Genomic DNA, 20,755 nt, shown 5'->3' with positions numbered 1-20,755 from the left:
ACAGACACCATTAAAACAGTTTTAGAAACTTTAGGGTGTTTTCTATCCAAATCAAACAATTATATGCATATTCTAGTTTCTGGGCAGTAGTAATAACCAGATTAAATCGGGTAAGTTTTTTATCCGGCCGTGCAAATACTGCCCCCTATCCCCAACAGGTTAAAGAGCTGGGGTTTCAGGTGTCTCCGGAAGGTGGTGATTGACTCCGCTGTCCTGGCGTTGTGAGGGAGCTTGTTCCACCATTGATTGACAGTACTTTTGTGTTTCTTCCATTTGTGAATAATCGCACCAACTGTTGTCACCTTCTCACCAAGCTGCTTGGCGATGGTCTTGTAGCCCATTCCAGCCTTGTGTAGGTCTACAATCTTGTCCCTGACATCCTTGGAGAGCTCTTTGGTCTTGGCCATGGTGGAGAGTTTGGAATCTGATTGATTGATTGCTTCTGTGGACAGGTGTCTTTTATACAGGTAACAAACTGAGATTAGGAGCACTCCCTTTAAGAGTGTGCTCCTAATCTCAGCTTGTTACCTGTATAAAAGACACCTGGGAGCCAGAAATCTTTCTGATTGAGAGGGGGTCAAATACTTATTTCCCTCATTAAAATGCAAATCAATTTATAACATTTTTGACATGCGTTTTTCTGGATTTTTTTTGTTATTCTGTCTCTCACGGTTCAAATAAACCTACCATTAAAATTATAGACTGATCATTTCTTTGTCAGTGGGCAAACGTACAAAATCAGCAGGGGATCAAATACTTTTTTCCCTCACTGTAGCATGCTTCTGTCCATTTGAGCTGGTCAGTATGTGTAGGTAATCCTGTGTTAACGTGGCTGTTTTTTAAATGCATTGCGTTGCTGCATAAGTGTTGCTGTACACTTTCTGGAGGACCGAGTTTTGAAATCAGTGGAATTAGTACGATAGCTAAGGAGATGGAGAAAACACCTGTCTCCTGATTACATTTTCAAACTAAGGGCAACCATGGCATCTGTGACAGGGAGATACGTCCATCCATGTTGTATACGGGTAAGATAGTCTAGCTAGCTACATTTTTAGATATTACACATTTCTAATTTTGACAGAAGGTGTATTCATTTCAAGTTAAAGTATACTGTTTATCTAGCTAATGTTAGCTGGCTGGCTCGTTAGCTAACGTTACGTGTATGATCTTATTATTTGTATCTCAGAGACATTTGCATTGCTAGTTATAGCCTAATTTTCGCTAGCTAACATTGAACCTGGTTGTTTAGCTACATATCTGGCCATCTACTCCAATTTCAGAGCACTGTGTGCCAGAGTGCTGATGGGATGAACGCTCAACACACCTTGAATATGGCTGGTGTCAGTAAACGTCGGCAAAAAAAACATAATTAAATTGTTGCAGCAGCACAGTTACAGTCACCAAAGCTCTGGATAATATGAAAAGAGCCTAACCAGCTCTGCTGGGTGACTAAAATGGTCAGAGTGGGGTGATCATTTGTGTCTGGAAGTAGCTAGCAAACTAGCCAATGTTAGCAAGTTAGCTTGGGTGCTTGACTGCTGTTGTGAGGTCAGAACGCTCGGATCAACCCTACTTATCGGCTACAGCGTCCAGTGTGTGCTCTGAACACTCCCAGAGTGAAATGCTCTGAATTTATGAATTGACAATCTGACAGCACAGTTGCAGTCATCAACTCTCTGGATAACATAAAACAACATAACCAGCTCTGCTAGGGCGAGTAATGTTCAGTGAGCTGTTCTCACATTTATGTCTGGAAGTAGTTAGCATGTTAGCCAATTAGCTTTGGTGCTTGACTGCTGCTGTTAGGACAGAACGCTCGGTTCAACCCTTAAAGAGATTGGTCGGTCTAAAGCTGGGTGTGAACGATGCTGAATGTGTGTAAACAAAGAAGAGCTCTCCAGTTGGTACCAAAACATTCAAAGGTCATTTTCTCAAAATTGAGGTTACAAGTTTATCAACTTTCAAAGCAGAATTACTTTCCCATTGTTCCTCAAATGCAGTGTATGATATACCATTTTGTAGCTCTGTATCTCTGCTTTTATCCAATGTAAAAAAACACTATTTCAAATTTTGATACATATATTGACTATGCCGGTCCTAGCTCGCTCATTAATGTCTTAATCAAAATTACGGATTGCCTTTTATCCACTCCTTGTTCCCTTATGCCATAGTTTGTACATCTCAATTGTCAGTAGAAAGCACAATTGTCAGCCACATCAGCTATGTTTTTAAAAATGCAGTAAATGAGGCTGAATGAACTGTTTCGCTGTCAGACAAGGCACTACTGATAGCCAGGTGTAGCGGTGGGAAGGATTCCCTCCATGGTCCTGAAAAGAAAACTCTGCTGTTAGGACAGCTTTATGTAGGCCCTAACAGTTTGTGGGCACCTTTTGTCACCGTTATAGTGCAATTAATGTATTGTTTAGTGTTGTTGTGTAGGGGCTTTTCTGGCATGCATCTAAAAAAAATGTGGGGATTTTGCCCCACCAAGATTTACATGCTAAAATCGCCACTCATACTGAACGCAATGTACTGTATGCCTCTCTTGTACTCTGCATCAGTGGATCCACTCTGAAATAGCTTGTCCTTTTGGAACTAATGATTCATTCAACAATTTAAGAGGCCTCGACAGTGAGTCCAATTGAGAGGCACTAGAACAGTAGAACAGCTGAAGAGAAGCACAGTACAATCACTGATGTGATATCAACAACAACTCAATAGTTATCTTCTTACCACAATATAGACCTAACATATTCCTTGCCTGCAATCCACGAGCAAAAAAAAAGAAGTTACCCAAGGGCTGTCCAGCGATGACCCTGGCGTTCTCCCTTTCTACAGCCACTCTCGCGTTCCTCTCGCTGCCGTACTGGACGAAGGCAAAGCCCTTGTGGACGGAGCAACCCACGATCCTGCCGTACTTGGCGAAGAGGGCCTCGATGTCGGCCTTGGTTACCGCCGCTGTGTTGAGGTTGCCGATGAAGACTCTGGAGTTGAGGGAGCGTGGATCATTCTTGTTGGTCACGTTGCTGGTGGGAGTCTTACCAGTCATCCTACTGTACCCTGACCGACTGACCGAGGAGGAGAGAAGAGACGTCAGAGTGTGTAGGGTGGGTGGTTGTGTAGGGGGGGAGTGTGTGTGTGTGAGAGAGAGTATTTCCAGTCATCCTACCACACCACGCTGAAATGAGAGAAAAAAGATGTCTGGGTCAGATATTGTCAGGGCCAGATATGGTCAGGGCCAGATACGGTCAGGGCCAGATACTGTCAGGGCCAGATACTGTCAGGGCCAGATACGGTCGGGGCCAGATACGGTCGGGGCCAGATACTGTCGGGGCCAGATACGGTCGGGGCCAGATACGGTCGGGGCCAGATACGGTCGGGGCCAGATACGGCCGGGGCCAGATACGGCCGGGGCCAGATACGGTCGGGGCCAGATACGGTCAGGGCCAGATACGGTCAGGGCCAGATACGGTCAGGGCCAGACACGGTCAGGGCCAGAAACGGTCAGGGCCAGATACGGTCAGGGCCAGATACGGTCAGGGCCAGATACTGTCAGGGCCAGATACTGTCAGGGCCAGGTACGGTCAGGGCCAGATACTGTCAGGGCCAGATAATGTCAGGGCCAGATACGGTCAGGGCCAGATACGGTCAGGGCCAGATACTGTCAGGGCCAGATACTGTCAGGGCCAGATACTGTCAGGGCCAGATACTGTCAGGGCCAGATACGGTCAGGGCCAGATACGGTCAGGGCCAGATACGGTCAGGGCCAGATACTGTCAGGGCTAGATACGGTTAGGGCCAGATACGGTCAGGGCCAGATACGGTCAGGGCCAGATACTGTCAGGGCCAGATACGGTCAGGGCCAGAAACGGTCAGGGCCAGATACGGTCAGGGCCAGATACGGTCAGGGCCAGATACGGTCAGGGCCAGAAACGGTCAGGGCCAGAAACGGTCAGGGACAGATAATGTCAGGGACAGATACGGTCAGGGACAGATACGGTCAGGGCCAGATACGGTCAGGGCCAGATACGGTCAGGGACAGATAATGTCAGGGCCAGATACGGTCAGGGCCAGGTACGGTCAGGGCCAGGTACGGTCAGGGCCAGATACTGTCAGGGCCAGATACGGTCAGGGCCAGATACGGTCAGGGCCAGATACTGTCAGGGCCAGATACGGTCAGGGACAGATAATGTCAGGGACAGATAATGTCAGGGCCAGATACGGTCAGGGCCAGATACGGTCAGGGCCAGGTACGGTCAGGGCCAGATACTGTCAGGGCCAGATAATGTCAGGGCCAGATACGGTCAGGGCCAGATACTGTCAGGGCCAGATACGGTCAGGGCCAGATACGGTCAGGGCCAGATACGGTCAGGGCTAGATACGGTTAGGGCCAGATACGGTCAGGGCCAGATACGGTCAGGGCCAGATACTGTCAGGGCCAGATACGGTCAGGGCCAGAAACGGTCAGGGCCAGATACGGTCAGGGCCAGATACGGTCAGGGCCAGATACGGTCAGGGCCAGATACTGTCAGGGCCAGAAACGGTCAGGGCCAGAAACGGTCATGGCCAGATACTGTTAGGGCCAGATACGGTTAGGGCCAGATACTGTCAGGGCCAGATACTGTCAGGGCCAGATACTGTCAGGGCCAGAAACGGTCAGGGCCAGAAACGGTCAGGGCCAGATACTGTTAGGGCCAGATACTGTTAGGGCCAGATACGGTTAGGGCCAGATACGGTCAGGGCCAGAAACGGTCAGGGCCAGATACTGTCAGGGCCAGATACGGTTAGGGCCAGATACGGTCAGGGCCAGATACGGTCAGGGCCAGATACGGTCAGGGCCAGATACGGTCAGGGCCAGATACGGTCAGGGCCAGATACTGTCAGGGCCAGATACTGTCAGGGCCAGATACGGTCAGGGCCAGATACGGTCAGGGCCAGATACGGTCAGGGCCAGATACTGTCAAGGCCAGATACTGTCAGGGCCCGATACGGTCAGGGCCAGATACTGTCAAGTTAAAGTATTTCAAGTTTATTTGCCATTATGAATACATTGAAAATCTGAGATCACCTAAGCAAGCTCTCACAAAACACAATACTTTCAAGTATTTGAGGGTGTTTTCACACTTGGTCCCTTTCAGACAATGTTTGCAAACTCAGTGCGGTTCTCTTAAGTTTTTCTGCAGTGTGAACACTACAAAGGAACTCAGACCCCTCAAAAGAGGCCCCTGAAGTGAACCGAACCACGACCATCTTGAGAGGTGGTCTGAGTTCGGTTAGCTTGAATTACGTGGTCCGGTTCCCTTTTTTGGGGCAATGTGAACACAATGCTCCCGAGGTTCGCTTGTCATTATTCCTGCACTCACAGTAGACTACTGCAACACTGTTTCCCCTGACATAACCCCTCACACTAGACTACTGACATAACCCCTCACACTAGACTACTGACATAACCCCTCACACTAGACTACTGCAACACTGTTTCCCCTGACATTACCCCTCACACTAGACTACTGACATTACCCCTCACACTAGACTACTGACATAACCCCTCACACTAGACTACTGCAACACTTTTTCCCCTGACATTACCCCTCACACTACACTACTGACATAACCCCTCACACTAGACTACTGCAACACTGTTTCCCCTGACATAACCCCTCACACTAGACTACTGTCATAACCCCTCACACTAGACTACTGCAACACTGTTTCCCCTGACATAACCCCTCACACTAGACTACTGCAACACTGTTTCCCCTGACATAACCCCTCACACTAGACTACTGCAACACTGTTTCCCCTGACATAACCCCTCACACTAGACTACTGACATAACCCCTCACACTAGACTACTGACATAACCCCTCACACTAGACTACTGTCATAACCCCTCACACTAGACTACTGCAACACTGTTTCCCCTGACATAACCCCTCACACTAGACTACTGACATAACCCCTCACACTAGACTACTGACATAACCCCTCACACTAGACTACTGACATAACCCCTCACACTAGACTACTGTCATAACCCCTCACACTAGACTACTGTCATAACCCCTCACACTAGACTACTGACATAACCCCTCACACTAAACTACTGACATAACCCCTCAGACAGAATATGATGATGTGCAGGTTCGTAGAAAAAAAACTTGTGCTGTTTTTGGATATTGATTAGTGATTGTCAAGGATGCACAGAAATTCCAAAATATGTGTGGAGTTTTGTACTGACACGATGTTCAGATTATTTGTTTGTTTATTTGTTTGTTTGATCTATAGGCTGGCAGCTTTATAAACTGTTTTTGGGGTAGGAATAGTGTGAGGTGCGAATGACATATTTGGATAGAATCACAACTAGAGTACAAAATCAAGGTTTTTGCTATCCGGGATCTTTGGAACCTCCCAACTCTGATGTTACCCCATTGAAGTTGATATTTAAAATGGTTAATGTACGGGTTAAGGTTAAAGTTAGGTTAAGGGTAGGGGTTAGGGTTAGGATTTAGTGTAGGGACATCCTAAGGATCCCGGATAGCATTTCTCACAAATTCAAGCCTAGCTCTTAAAGGGGCAGTATCCTACATTCAGTGTACAATTTTCAATTACAGCATTATTTAATCTGCAGTATTCTTCTGCTATTTATTCTCTTACCAATAATATTTACATGTAAATATTATCTTCTGTTTATAATATTTATGTCTAATTAAAAATAAAATAATTCCCAACAAAATTCTTCCTTTTTCTCATCACTGCAACTCCCCAATGTGCTCGGGAGGCGAAAGTCGAGTCATACGTCCATAACACCCGCCAGCTTAACCCAGAAGCCAGCCGCACCAATTTGTCATTCAACTGACAACCGAGGTCTGCCTGAAGGCGCCCGGCCGCCACAAGGAGTTTGCTTGAGCGCGATGAGCGACTCTGGGTACCTTTCCTCACCATACAAATGTGGTAACAGCCTGATTGATTGACTTTAAAAAAACACTTTGGTAAAACCAATGGGATAGATTGAAATAGATAAAGGAATTTGGGTTAACTGTTCATTTTTACAGCATTAATCCTTCCTATAGGTGATCGTTGTAAGCTACCCCATTTCTGAAAATCAGTTTTCATTTGTGCAAGAAGGAGAGTAAATTTTGCAGCAAAAAGAGCATGTAATGAACAAGTTATGTTTACAAATAAATATAAATACAAATATAAAACCAGAGCAGCTAAGCTGTCTGCTGGAGCTGTAGCGCTGCTGGATTGATTTGGAAGCACTAACTTTTCTGGAGATTCATCTTGTAAATTGAGAAGGAGCCAAAGTTCTCCAGAATAGAAAGGATAGAAGGTAAACATGTTACAGAGTTATTTGCATAGGTTACCATTATATGCAGATAATTTGTTACTCTATGTTCAACTCCTTCCTGTGCTACACCTTGGACAGAAGAGGATGCCCGCAAAGTTACTGAAAGGGGGTCAATGGCAAGGGCGAATAATAAAAGGGACAGTGGGCAGCCTTGGCGTGTCTCACATTCCAGGGCAAAATAATCAGAACTGGTGTCATTGGTACAGACACTGGCCTGGGGAGATGTATACAAGAGACAGATCCATGAGCTAAATTTGTCCCCAAATCCACATTTTTTTAAGAACAGCAAATAGGTACTCCCACTCAATTCTGTCGAATGCCTTCTCTGCGTCTAGGGAGATTACCAGCTCAGGGGAGTTGGAGAATTGTTTAGAATAAGTAATGTTAAACAGCGTACGAATGTTAAAAAAATGAATATCTGTCCTTTATAAAGCCGGGTTGTTCCTGTGATGTGAGTTCTTGTAAGACTACTTCCAGACACCTAGCTATCACCATCGCCAGCACCTTTACATCCACATTAAGGAGACTTAGGGGCCTAAATGAAGAACAGGAAGTAGGATCTTTCCCTTTCTCAAGGAGAAGCGCTATTGAAGCCTGTGTTAGGGTAGATGGCAATGAGCCACGTTCAACTGATTCATTATACATAGATAAAAGTAAAGGGGATAACTTGGTGTAAAACTCAGTTGGAAACCCACCAGGCCCTGGAGCCTTGCTGCTCTGCATTGACTTGATAGACTGAATAACTTCAAGGCTGAAAGGAGAATCAAAGTCATCTGCAGTATCAGCCTCAACTGTGGGAGTCTCCAGTTCACTCAAAAATGTAGTCATATTGGCAGTATCTGATGGAAATTCAGACGTACAGTTGAAGTCGTAAGTTTACACACACTCAGGTTAGAGTCATTAAAACTAGTTTTTCAACCACTCCACAAATTTCTTGTTAACAAACTATAGTTTTGGCAAGTCGGTTAGGACATCTACTTTGCATGACACAAGTAATTTTTCCAACAATTGTTTACAGACAGATTATTTCACTTATAACTCACTGTGTTACAATTCCAGTGGGTCATACAATAAGTTGACTGTGCCTTTAAACAGCTTGGAAAATTCTAGAAAATGATGTCATGGCTTTAGAAGCTTCTGTTAGGCTAATTGACATAATTTGAGTCAATTGGAGGTGTACCTGTATTTCAAGGCCTACCTTCAAACTCAGTGCCTCTTTGTTTGACATCATGGGAAAATCAAAAGAAATCAGCCAAGACCTCAGGAAAAAAAATTGTAGACCTCCACAAGTCTGGTTCATCCTTGGGAGCAATTTCCAAATGCCTGAAGGTACCACGTTCATCTGTACAAACAGTAGTACGCAAGTATAAACGCCATGGCCGTCATACCGCTCAGGAAGGAGACGCGTTCTGTCTCCTAGAGATGAACGTACTTTGGTGCGAAAAGTGCAAATCAATCCCAGAACAACAGCAAAGGACCTTGTGAAGATGCTGGAGGAAACAGGTACAAAGGTATCTATATCCACAGTAAAACGAGTCCTATATCAACATAACCTGAAAGTCCGCTTAGCAAAGAAGAAGCCAATGCTCCAAAACCGCCATAAAAAAGCCAGACTATGGTTTTTGCAACTGCACATGGGGACAAAGATCGTACGTTTTGGAGAAATGTCCTCTGGTCTGATGAAACAAAAATAGAACTGTTTGGCCATAATGACCATCGTTATGTTTGGAGGAAAAAGGGGGAGGCTTGCAAGCCGAAGAACACCATCCCAACCGTGAAGCACAGGGGTGGCAGCATCATGTTGTGGGGGTGCTTTGCTGCAGAAGGGACTGGTGCACTTCACAAAATAGATGGCATCATGAGGCAGGAAAATTATGTGGATATATTGAAGCAACATCCGAAGACATCAGTCAGGAAGTTAACGCTTGCTCGCAAATGGGTCTTTGAAATTGACAATGACCCCAAGCATACATCCAAAGCTGTGGCAAAATGGCTTAAGGACAACAAAGTCAAGGTATTGGACTGGCCATCACAAAGCCATGACCTCAATCCCATAGAAAATTTGTGGTCAGAACTGAAAAAGTGTGTGCGAGCAAGGAGGCCTACAAATCTGACTCAGTTACACCAGCTCTGTCAGGAGGAATGGGCCAAAATTCACCCAACTTATTGTGGGAAGCTTGTGGAAGGCTACCTGAAACATTTGACCCAAGTTAAACAATTTAAAGGCAATGCTACCAAATACTAATTGAGTGTATGTAAACTTCTGACCCACTGGGAATGTAATGAAAGAAATAAAAGCTGAAATAAATCATTCTCTCTACTATTATTCTGACATTTCACATTCTTAAAATAAAGTGGTGATTCTAACTGACCTAAGACAGGAAATCTTTACTAGGATTAAATGTCAGGAATTGTGAAAAACTGAGTTTTAAATGTATTTGGTTAAGGTGTATGTAAACTTCTGACTTCAACTGTATACAGGGAGGAATAGAAAGATCTGAAGGTGTCATTGATCCCCGCAGGGTCAGAAATCAAGCTATGAGTGGAATCTTTAATTTGGGGAATAAGACCGGTAGCAGCACAGCGTTCTAATTGGTGTGCGAGCAGACGACTTGCCCTGTCGCCATGTTCATAGTAGGTACCACGTGAACGCAATAATAGCCGTTCTGCATCTGTAGTGGACAAGAGATTGAATTCAGATTGTAAATTCAAGCGTTGCTTATATACCTCTGGAGATGGCGTCAGGGCATATTGATGGTCTGAGTCAAGGATGGCTTTAGTGAGTTCTTCTAGTTTAGCTTAAGTGAAAAGAATAAGAAATGATATATCCTCTAAGATAGGCCTTAAGTGATTCCCATAAGAGAGAATGAGAGGTTGAGCTTGTCTGATTTGAAAAAAATGTAATTATCAATAGAAGTGCAGATAACGTTACAGAAGTCTGCATCAGACAGGAGAAGAGAATTGAATCTCCAGAGAGGAGTACGAGTTTGTCCTGATAGTCCTATGTCGAGGGCTAAAGGTCCATGGTCAGAAATTACAATGGGTAAACATTCAGAAGAGGTGACATTTGGAAGTAACTTATGATCAATAAAGAAAAAACCAAAGGGGGAAAGCTCTGCATAAGCCTGGAATTGTAGCTATGCATTGCTATGCTAGCCAAATAAAAAGGACCTCCCAAAAGTGTAGCTTAAATGACAACCACACAAGACAGTATTAGTCATTTTTATCAGAGTTCAATAACGTTAGTATTTCTGCCGAGTAGAAAAGGAATAGCAACAGGAGAGAAAAAAAATGCCCTGCCTTAAAAGTCAAACATACCTTTGACTTAAAGGCTAGGCTATGCATGCTATCTGGCAAAATAGTAGGTCATAGATCCAAGGTATGACTGAGAAGTGACTGTCGAACCAACGCTGGCGTCCTCGTGGGAGTCGAATTGTAGCTTCCCCGAGGCATGTTCAATGTGCAGACGAGCAGGGAAGCGGAATGAGAATTTCACTTTCTTCTCATGAAGTTTGCATTTCACATCGATGAATTTAGCTCTTTTCTTGGCGACATTCGAGCTGAGGTCAGGAAAGATGAACACCTTGCGTTCGCAGAAGTGTAGCTGGTCTCTGCCCTGCCTCTGGAGAATGCGCTCCTTGTCACCGTAGTAGTGAAAAGGACGATAAACACTCTAGGAGTTGTCGGCTCCGCCCACCAATGCAGTGGGCTCTGTCCAGCTTCGGGGGTGATGGAACGATGGCCGGACCCAGCACATCCGTAAAGAATTCTGACATGAGTGTGACTGCATGAGGCTCTGTAACAGTTGGACTGGAGTATTATTATTACCATTCACGTTTGCCATCGCGGTTGAAATGTTAGTTACAGGTCTTCTGCCCCTCAGGTCGTGTGACATTTGAATCAAAAAGGTAACTTATGAACTCATCAATCAAATAAATGTATGATATGTAAGAAAGTGGAATGCAAAGTACAAATTTGGCAAAAGTAACTAATGCGTAGGAGCCTCGTCCACGAGCTTCTTCTCCATTCACATGCTAAACCGGAACTCTCCCATGTCTCATCTTTCAACTAAATGAAATCTATTTGCTTCCAAAATTACATCTAGCTGTCCGATAACACGATCTGATGGTATAGTTTGTCCTGCACTTTGTAAAAACCCACATTGCATTGAGTGAATGTTGGAAAAACATCTTGGTTCCTTTCTAAACATAGCAATGTGAATGCAAAGAGGACTCGGACCACAAAATAGGTGAAGTGACCTGGCAAAAGAGTTGAGTCCTCATTCAAAGGCAAGGGCAGTGTAAACACAAAGAGAACTGAGTTCACTTTAAAGACGACTGAGATCAATTCTTTTTAAGAAGACTATATATGAAAACACCCTGAGGTCTGTCTGATTTTGCATGCGTCTTTGGGACTACTCCACAGGACAGTGGAAGCCAAATCAAGTGCATCTCAGCTATTTGTGCCTAGTTCTGATTGGAATGTAGTCTCTCAGCAGACACATGACAACCTCTCACAGCACTGTAACGATAACTGTTGGTAACAACAGCTGATTCCACTGGAGTGGCAGGCAGAACATGAGCTGTGAGTCTGGGGCTAGTCCAGCTCACACACACAAACACACACACTCAAAGAAGAGTCTGCCTGAGAACCCTATCAACAATTAATCTCCTCTCTCTAAGACACTATCTCTCCACACAATTCTCACTATCCCATCCTCCCTTTTCACTCCATTTCTCTCACCAGCCACGTCTCTCCTCAGCTGTCACACACGGCAACGTTATCCTGCTTTTCACAGCCACAGAATATAAAAATGGCAAGACAGAAAAACAGACGAACTGATCTGTGACCAGGCTAATGAACCTAACCTGAAAGTTAAGGTTGGTGACCCGTGCTCTATAGAACATTGCAGATGATGAGTAGGTGTGAACTGTAGAGTGCATTGGCTGTGCTCTGCTCTCTAATCTAAACCTACTCACTCTGTTGTCCATGTCACAGTTCCAGTCTGAGGTTTACAGTGGTGAGTCCATTAGCTGACTAATCAACCATCCAGGGGTCCTGTCATAAGTGGTTTTAATGGGAGGAGACGAGAGCTGTCTGTCTGTTCACTGAACTGGGCTAGCTACTGTAGGAGAGAGCTAATCTCTCCAGCGACACTTCATTACAGTCATTAAGGGCCCTGAGGTCAGTAACCATCATTAAAGCGGCAATCAGCAGTTGAAACAATAACTCCCCGTCCCTGTTTCACTAAAAAGCTATGGGATGGGTCTGGAGAAATGTAACCACTCTCATGATATCACAATTGTAGTTTTAACCATGTTTTAAGGCTATACGGTGTTGGTTTTCATTTACAAACATTGGAGTAAAACAACCTGGACTGACCACCTGCTCTGATTCTCCACACCTTAGCACACATACACTCAGTCATTCACGCACGCACGCACCCAGACATATATACAGTACCAGTCAAAAGTTTTTACTATTTTCTACATTGTACAATAATAGTGAAGACATCAAAACTATGAAATAACACGTGGAATCATGTAGTAACCAAAAAGTGTGAAACAAATCAAAATATATTTTACATTCTCCAAAGTAGCCACCCTTTGCCTTGATGACAGCTTTGCACACTTTTGGCATTCTCTCAACCAGCTTAACCTGGAATGCTTTTCCAACCGTCTTGGAGTTCCCACATATGCTGAGCACTTGTTGGATGCTTTTCCTTCACTCTGCGGTCCAACTCATCGCAAACCATCTCAATTGGGTTGAGGTTGGGTGATAGTGGAGGCCAGGTCATCTGATACAGCACTCTATCACTCTCCTTCTTGGTCAAATAGCTCTTACAGAGCCTGGAGGTGTGTTTTGGGTCATTGTCCTGTTGAAAATCAAATGATAGTCCCACTAAGCGCAAACCAGATGGGACTTCGTATTGCTGCAGAATTCTATTGTAACTATGCTGGTTAACTGTCCCTTGAATTCTAAATGAATCACCGACAGTGTCAACAGCAAAGCACCCCCACACCATCACACCTCCTCCATGCTTCACGGTGGGAACCACACATCCAGAGATCATCCGTTCACCTACTTTGTGTCTCACAAAGACACGGCGGTTGGAACCAAAAATCTCAAACTTGGACTCATCAGACCAAAGAACAGATTCCCACTGGCCTAATGTCCATTGCTCGTGTTTCTTGGCACAAGCAAGTATCTTCTTCTTATTGGTGTCCTTTAGTAGTGGTTTCTTTGCAGCAATTCGACCATGAAGGCCTGATTCACACAGTCTCCTCTGAACAGTTGATGTTGATGATGTGTCTGTTACTTGAACTCTGTAAAGCATTTATTTGGGTGGCAATTTCTGAGGCTGGTAACTCTAATGGACTTATCCTCTGCAGCAGAGGTAACTCTGGGTCTTCCTTACCTGTGGCGGTCCTCATGAGAGCCAGTTTCATCATAGCGCTTGATGGTTTTTACAACTGCACTTGAAGAAACTTCCAAAGTTCTTGACATTTTCCTGATTGACTGACGTTCATGTCTTAAAGTAATGATGGACTGTCATTTCTCTTTGCTTATTTGAGCTGTTCTTGCCATAATATGGACTTGGTCTTTTACCAAATATGTCTATCTTCTCTATACCACCCCTACCTTGTCACAACACAACTGACTGGCTCAAACGCATTAAGAAGGAAAGAAAATCAACAAATGTACTTTTATCAAGGCACACCTGTTAATTGAAATGCATTCCAGGTGACTACCTCATGAAGCTGGTTGAGAGAATGCCAAGAGTGTGCATAGCTGTCATCAAGGCAAACGGTGGCTACTTTGAAGAATCTAAAATCTATTTTAATTTGTTTAACACTTTTTTTTGGTTACTACATGATACCATATGTGTTATTTCATAGTTTTGATGTCTTCACTATTATTCTACAATGTAGAAAATAGTAAAAAATAAAGAGTAGGTGTTCTCCAAACTTTTGACTGGTACTGTACATACAACTGCTGCTACCAGACCCTTATTATACTGGTCACTTAATATACACTGCCCCCCACCCCCCTCCACCCCCCTCCACCCCCTTCTCCAATACAGTAAATGTTGGACTATAAATTGTGCCTTCCTGTATTATACTTATGCTAAAATGTTTATTCTATTCTACTGAGACATTTATTTTTCTTTCTTATCTGTTATTATTTCTTGTTGTTATATTGTCGAGCAGGAACCTGCATGTAAGCATTTCGTTGGACGATGTATACCATGCGTATCCCGTACGTACGACTAATAAAACTTTAAACTTGAGCTTATATTTTGGGCTCTAGATGGGTTACAGCAGTTGAACTAATCTCATTAAGCGTTTATAAGTTATATTCTTCAAGAATCAATGGGTACATATCATTCATTTATAAGTCCAGAAATGGATGTAGCAGCTGCTGATTGCCCGTTTCACGGTCAGTAGATGTCATTAGTAGATGTCATTAGTTGATGTGTTAGCAGTGATGGTCAGTTGGTTAGGAATACTCAGTGTCCTAGTCAGGAGAAGTTTCCTGATATGTCCCAGGATAACCTTTTCTACTCACATTGGCCTCATAGTGAATGTACTCAGCTTGTTTGTGACAGAGAGAGACATGGAGAGTGAGAGAGAGAGTGTCAGTGTTTTTGTGTAATGCTGTGATGACTGTACAACTGAAAGAGAGAAGCCTTTCTTCACACAGCTTTCTGTTTAAAACTGCATCTCAGCTGAGCTCAGACAAAGTTACTCAGCATTATTTCCCACCATAATTACTCACCATTAACGGAACATATCCGAGTGAAAGGGCATTATGTTATTCCTTAAACTCGGTAGGGCTAAAGGGGATTATGTCATTGCTAAAACTAAGTAGGGGTAAAGGGGATTATGTTATTCCTTAAACTCAGTATGGGTAAAGGGGATTATGTTATTCCTTAAACTCAGTAGGGGTAAAGGGGATTATGTTATTCCTTAAACTCAGTAGGGGTAAAGGGGATTATGTTATTCCTTAAACTCAGTAGGGGTAAAGGGGATTATGTTATTCCTTAAACTCAGTAGGGGTAAAGGGGATTATGTTATTCCTTAAACTCAGTATGGGGAAAGGGGATTATGTTATTCCTTAAACTCAGTATGGGGAAAGGGGATTATGTTATTCCTTAAACTCAGTATGGGTAAAGGGGATTATGTTATTCCTTAAACTCAGTATGGGGAAAGGGGATTATGTTATTCCTTAAACTCAGTATGGGTAAAGGGGATTATGTTATTCCTTAAACTCAGTAGGGGTAAAGGGGATTATGTTATTCCTTAAACTCAGTATGGGGAAAGGGGATTATGTTATTCCTTAAACTCAGTATGGGGAAAGGGGATTATGTTATTCCTTAAACTCAGTATGGGGAAAGGGGATTATGTTATTCCTTAAACTCAGTATGGGTAAAGGGATTATGTTATTCCTTAAACTCAGTAGGGGTAAAGGGGATTATGTTATTCCTTAAACTCAGTATGGGGAAAGGGGATTATGTTATTCCTTAAACTCAGTAGGGGTAAAGGGGATTATGTTATTCCTTAAACTCAGTAGGGGTAAAGGGGATTATGTTATTCCTTAAACTCAGTATGGGGAAAGGGGATTATGTTATTCCTTAAACTCAGTATGGGGAAAGGGGATTATGTTATTCCTTAAACTCAGTATGGGGAAAGGGGATTATGTTATTCCTTAAACTCAGTATGGGGAAAGGGGATTATGTTATTCCTTAAACTCAGTAGGGGTAAAGGGGATTATGTTATTGCTAAAGCTCAGTATGGGGAAAGGGGATTATGTTATTGCTAAAGCTCAGTATGGGGAAAGGGGATTATGTTATTGCTAAAGCTCAGTATGGGGAAAGGGGATTATGTTATTGCTAAAGCTCAGTATGGGGAAAGGGGATTATGTTATTGCTAAAGCTCAGTATGGGGAAAGGGGATTATGTTATTGCTAAAGCTCAGTATGGGGAAAGGGGATTATGTTATTCCTTAAACTCAGTATGGGGAAAGGGGATTATGTTATTCCTTAAACTCAGTATGGGGAAAGGGGATTATGTTATTCCTTAAACTCAGTATGGGGAAAGGGGATTATGTTATTCCTTAAACTCAGTATGGGGAAAGGGGATTATGTTATTCCTTAAACTCAGTAGGGGTAAAGGGGATTATGTTATTGCTAAAGCTCAGTATGGGGAAAGGGGATTATGTTATTGCTAAAGCTCAGTATGGGGAAAGGGGATTATGTTATTGCTAAAGCTCAGTATGGGGAAAGGGGATTATGTTATTGCTAAAGCTCAGTATGGGGAAAGGGGATTATGTTATTGCTAAAGCTCAGTATGGGGAAAGGGGATTATGTTATTGCTAAAGCTCAGTATGGGGAAAGGGGATTATGTTATTGCTAAAGCTCAGTATGGGGAAAGGGGATTATGTTATTGCTAAAGCTCAGTATGGGGAAAGGGGATTATGTTATTCCTTAAACTCAGTATGGGGAAAGGGGATTATGTTATTCCTTAAACTCAGTATGGGGAAAGGGGATTATGTTATTCCTTAAACTCAGTATGGGGAAAGGGGATTATGTTATTCCTTAAACTCAGTATGGGGAAAGGGGATTATGTTATTCCTTAAACTCAGTAGGGGTAAAGGGGATTATGTTATTGCTAAAGCTCAGTATGGGGAAAGGGGATTATGTTATTGCTAAAGCTCAGTATGGGGAAAGGGGATTATGTTATTGCTAAAGCTCAGTATGGGGAAAGGGGATTATGTTATTGCTAAAGCTCAGTATGGGGAAAGGGGATTATGTTATTCCTTAAACTCAGTATGGGGAAAGGGGATTATGTTATTCCTTAAACTCAGTATGGGGAAAGGGGATTATGTTATTCCTTAAACTCAGTAGGGGTAAAGGGGATTATGTTATTGCTAAAGCTCAGTATGGGGAAAGGGGATTATGTTATTGCTAAAGCTCAGTATGGGGAAAGGGGATTATGTTATTGCTAAAGCTCAGTATGGGGAAAGGGGATTATGTTATTGCTAAAGCTCAGTATGGGGAAAGGGGATTATGTTATTGCTAAAACTCAGTATGGGGAAAGAAGTATAATTGAAAGAACACTTCAAAGGGGTTCATTCTTTACAATATTCATGAGTCTGCAGATCCTTAGAGCTTATTTCAGTAAGAGGCATGACATGACTACAGGCAACGCTGGGAGAGTGCGTTGAAGCACACTCAGTCTGTGCCCATAACAAACCATATAGTATACCAGTCCAGGGGACTCTTGAAATGTTAGGTGGACATGGTCAGACCACTTTTGTTAAGTAAATAATTATGAAGTATTAAAATGCCACCATATTAAAACTGCAATATGTAACTTTTTGGGCGACCTGAACAAATTCACATAGAAATGTGTGTTATAGATCTGTCATTCTAATTGAAAGGAAGTCGAAGAAGCTACTTGTGCTACTTCTATGCTTCCCGTTGAATTTCGTTTTTGTGTCTTTTACTTTCGGTTTTGTACACCAGCTTCAAACTGCAAGAAATACTATATTTTTGGTTATGGAAAATATATTTCACAGCAATTTAGATGGTTCTCTACGCTATACTTGCTAGTTTTGTCAAATAAACTGAAATTAGGCAAATTATTAGAATTTAACAACCAGGAAATGCCAGACTGATTTCTGCATAGTCCATCTTTAACAGTCAGTTACAGTCAGTATAAAAAGTAACAGAGTAACTGCAACCAGGAGAGTAAATAATCCAAGGCCCGTATTCACAATGAGTCACAGAATAGGAGTGCTGATTTAGGATCAGGTTTGCCCTCTTATTCATTAGGATTTAAAAGGCAAAACGGATCCTAGATCAGCACTCCTACTCTGAGACTCTTACGTATACAGACCCAGTAGTATTCCATCATATCCAGGTGTGAGAGAAGTGAGTCATCGTGTAGGTCTGAGAGGAGCTGCTGAAATGATTACTTTCTGCCAGCTTTAAACCTTTTAACCTCTGGAGAATTCATACATGATGGAAGCTTTTTTTTCGGGAACTGAGATTGTGTGAAAAGAGTGTAACGGAGGTGGCCTGATGAACCAAGAGTGTAACGGAGGTCATCTGATGAACCACTCTAACCTGATGTGGTACTCACCGCCCACCTCTCATAGCCTGGTTCCTCTCTAGGTTTCTTCCTAAGGTTCTGGCCTTTCTAGGGAGTTTTTCCTAGCCACTGTGCTTGTACACCTGCATTGCTTGCTGTTTTGGGGTTTTAGGCTGGGTTTCTGTACAGCACTTTGAGATATCAGCTGATGTAAGAAGGGTTTTATAAATACATTTGATTGAAATTTGACTGTAGAATAGGATAGAAAATAATAGAATAGAATAACTCAATTTTTTCCCAGAATGAACTTCAGCATCATTCTGTGTGACTGTCCAATTCAGTTGAAAACCAGCCCAAATGCTTTCTGGGTGATTTATCATGGGTATTATACTAGATAATTCAGTTTTTATTGAGTTGAATGTTTCATGAGTATTCTGCAATGCAGCTAAATCCGTCATTTCTCTTTTTAGCCCGCTTTTCCCACAAGTCCTTGTAAACAATGTCCTTTTCATAACTTCCCCCCTCCCTCTCTTCTTTCTTTCTGTTCCCTTATTGTAGCCATACATTTATAAATGACTCAGCTAATATCCCAACAGCAGCAGGCGTTGCTGAATCATTAAAATGCCCCAATTAGCCAATGGCTAATTTGTTGCTAAAAGGATTTAATGAATAGGAGCATCAGATCATTCTACACCCAGTCCAATGGAACCTAGTGGAACCCATAGAAATAGAATTACTAGTTCATTTAATAACTAATCTATTTATATGGTGGAACCTCTCCTTCTGCACATATGGATTGCCTTGGACTAATGTTCCTTAACTGGTACACTGAAGTACCTTCAAGGGAACACTTTTTTTTGTAGGCAAGCACAATCATACCTGATTCAACTAATCAAGGATAATGAGATATACTGTAGGGGCAACACATTACCCTTACAGTGTATTAACCTCCAGCAGTTCCAAAGCCTTTGAGGCACACCATGTTTCTTTTGACCTCATCAAAGAATTGTTCTACCTATCCCAGCCTGGGTATGCTTGCAAGAGGATGATGTAGAGGATGCTGTAGTAGAGAGAAAGAGAGAGAGGGAGGGAGGGAGGGAGAAAGAGGGAGAGCAAGAGCAACAGAGAGAGTGAGAGAGACAGAAAGAAGGAGTGTGTGACAGAGAGAGAGACATTTTAAAAAAGAGAGCAAAAGGCCTTTGCAATGCCAATCATCTTCAAGGGGCTGAGATCTGGGTTTGTGGCCTGAATATCAACGTTTTACATTTTGACACAACAGAACTGTCACGCCCTGACCATAGAGAGCCCTCGGGGTTCTCTATGGTGTTTTAGGTCAGGGAGTGACTAGGGGGTGTTCTAGTCTTTAATTTCTATGTTGGTGTGAGTGGTTCCCAATTGGAGGCAGCTGATGATCGTTGCCTCTAATTGGGGATCATACTTAGTGTGGTCCTTTTCCCACCTGCGTTGTGGGATATTGTTTTTGTTTAGTGCTATGTGCGCTACGAACGGCACGTTCGTTTATTTATTTGTTGCTTTGAAGTTTCACTAAAATAAATATGTGGAACTCTATGCACGCTGTGCTTTGGTACACTCATTATAACGAACGTGACAAAATATCCCACCACTACAGGACCAAGCAGCGTGCCCTGGAGGAAAAAGAGAGCTGGAGCATAGGAGGACAGCGACGACGCCGGGGTCCGCGGCCACAGAAACCCCAATAATTTTTTTTTGGGGGGGGCACAAGGCGTCCAGTCCCACTCCATGGCCGGAGCCTTCCTCTGCGCCGGTGCCTAGTGCAGGCACGGCGTCCAGTCTTGCTCCAGGGCCGGAGCCTTCCTCTGCGCCGGTGCCCAGTCCAGGCATGGCGTCCAGTCCCGCTCCATGGCCGGAGCCTTTCTCTGCGCCAGTGCCCAGTCCAGGCATGGCGTCCAGTCCCGCTCCATGGCCGGAGCCTTCCCCTGCACCGGAGCCGCCACCGACGCTAGTTGCCCACCCTAACCCTCCCCATCCAGGTTCAGGTTTTGCGGTCGGAGTCCGCACCTTTGGGGGGGGGGGGTACTGTCAAGCCCTTGGGGTTCTCTATGGTGTTTTAGGTCAGGGCGTGACTAGGGGGTGTTCTAGTCTTTAATTTCTATGTTGGTGTGAGTGGTTCCCAATTGGAGGCAGCTGATGATAGTTGCCTCTAATTGGGGATCATACTTAGTGTGGTCCTTTTCCCACCTGCGTTGTGGGATATTGTTTTTGTTTAGTGCTATGTGCGCTACGAACGGCACGTTAGTTTATTTATTTGTTGCTTTGAAGTTTCACTA

General features: G+C 43.5%; 1 protein-coding gene across 4 annotated transcripts in view; it reads right to left on the bottom strand.

Annotated features, from left to right (window-relative positions):
* The window catches only part of LOC115170117 (RNA-binding Raly-like protein), a 67,265-nt gene that overhangs the window by 34,288 nt on the left and 12,222 nt on the right, over window positions 1-20,755 (bottom strand). For all 4 annotated transcript variants that reach the window (XM_029726421.1, XM_029726419.1, XM_029726418.1 and 1 more), the window contains exon 2: window positions 2,794-3,068. In XM_029726421.1, coding sequence (XP_029582281.1) covers window positions 2,794-3,049 — 256 coding nt within the window. In that variant the 5' untranslated portion in view covers window positions 3,050-3,068. The remainder of the gene's footprint in view (window positions 1-2,793; window positions 3,069-20,755) is intronic.

Source organism: Salmo trutta, chromosome 31 (assembly GCF_901001165.1).
Source record: "Salmo trutta chromosome 31, fSalTru1.1, whole genome shotgun sequence".
In the NCBI taxonomy this organism is placed as follows: domain Eukaryota; kingdom Metazoa; phylum Chordata; class Actinopteri; order Salmoniformes; family Salmonidae; genus Salmo; species Salmo trutta.
Note: the sequence above shows the minus strand (reverse complement) of the source record. Positions and strands in the feature narration are given on the sequence as shown.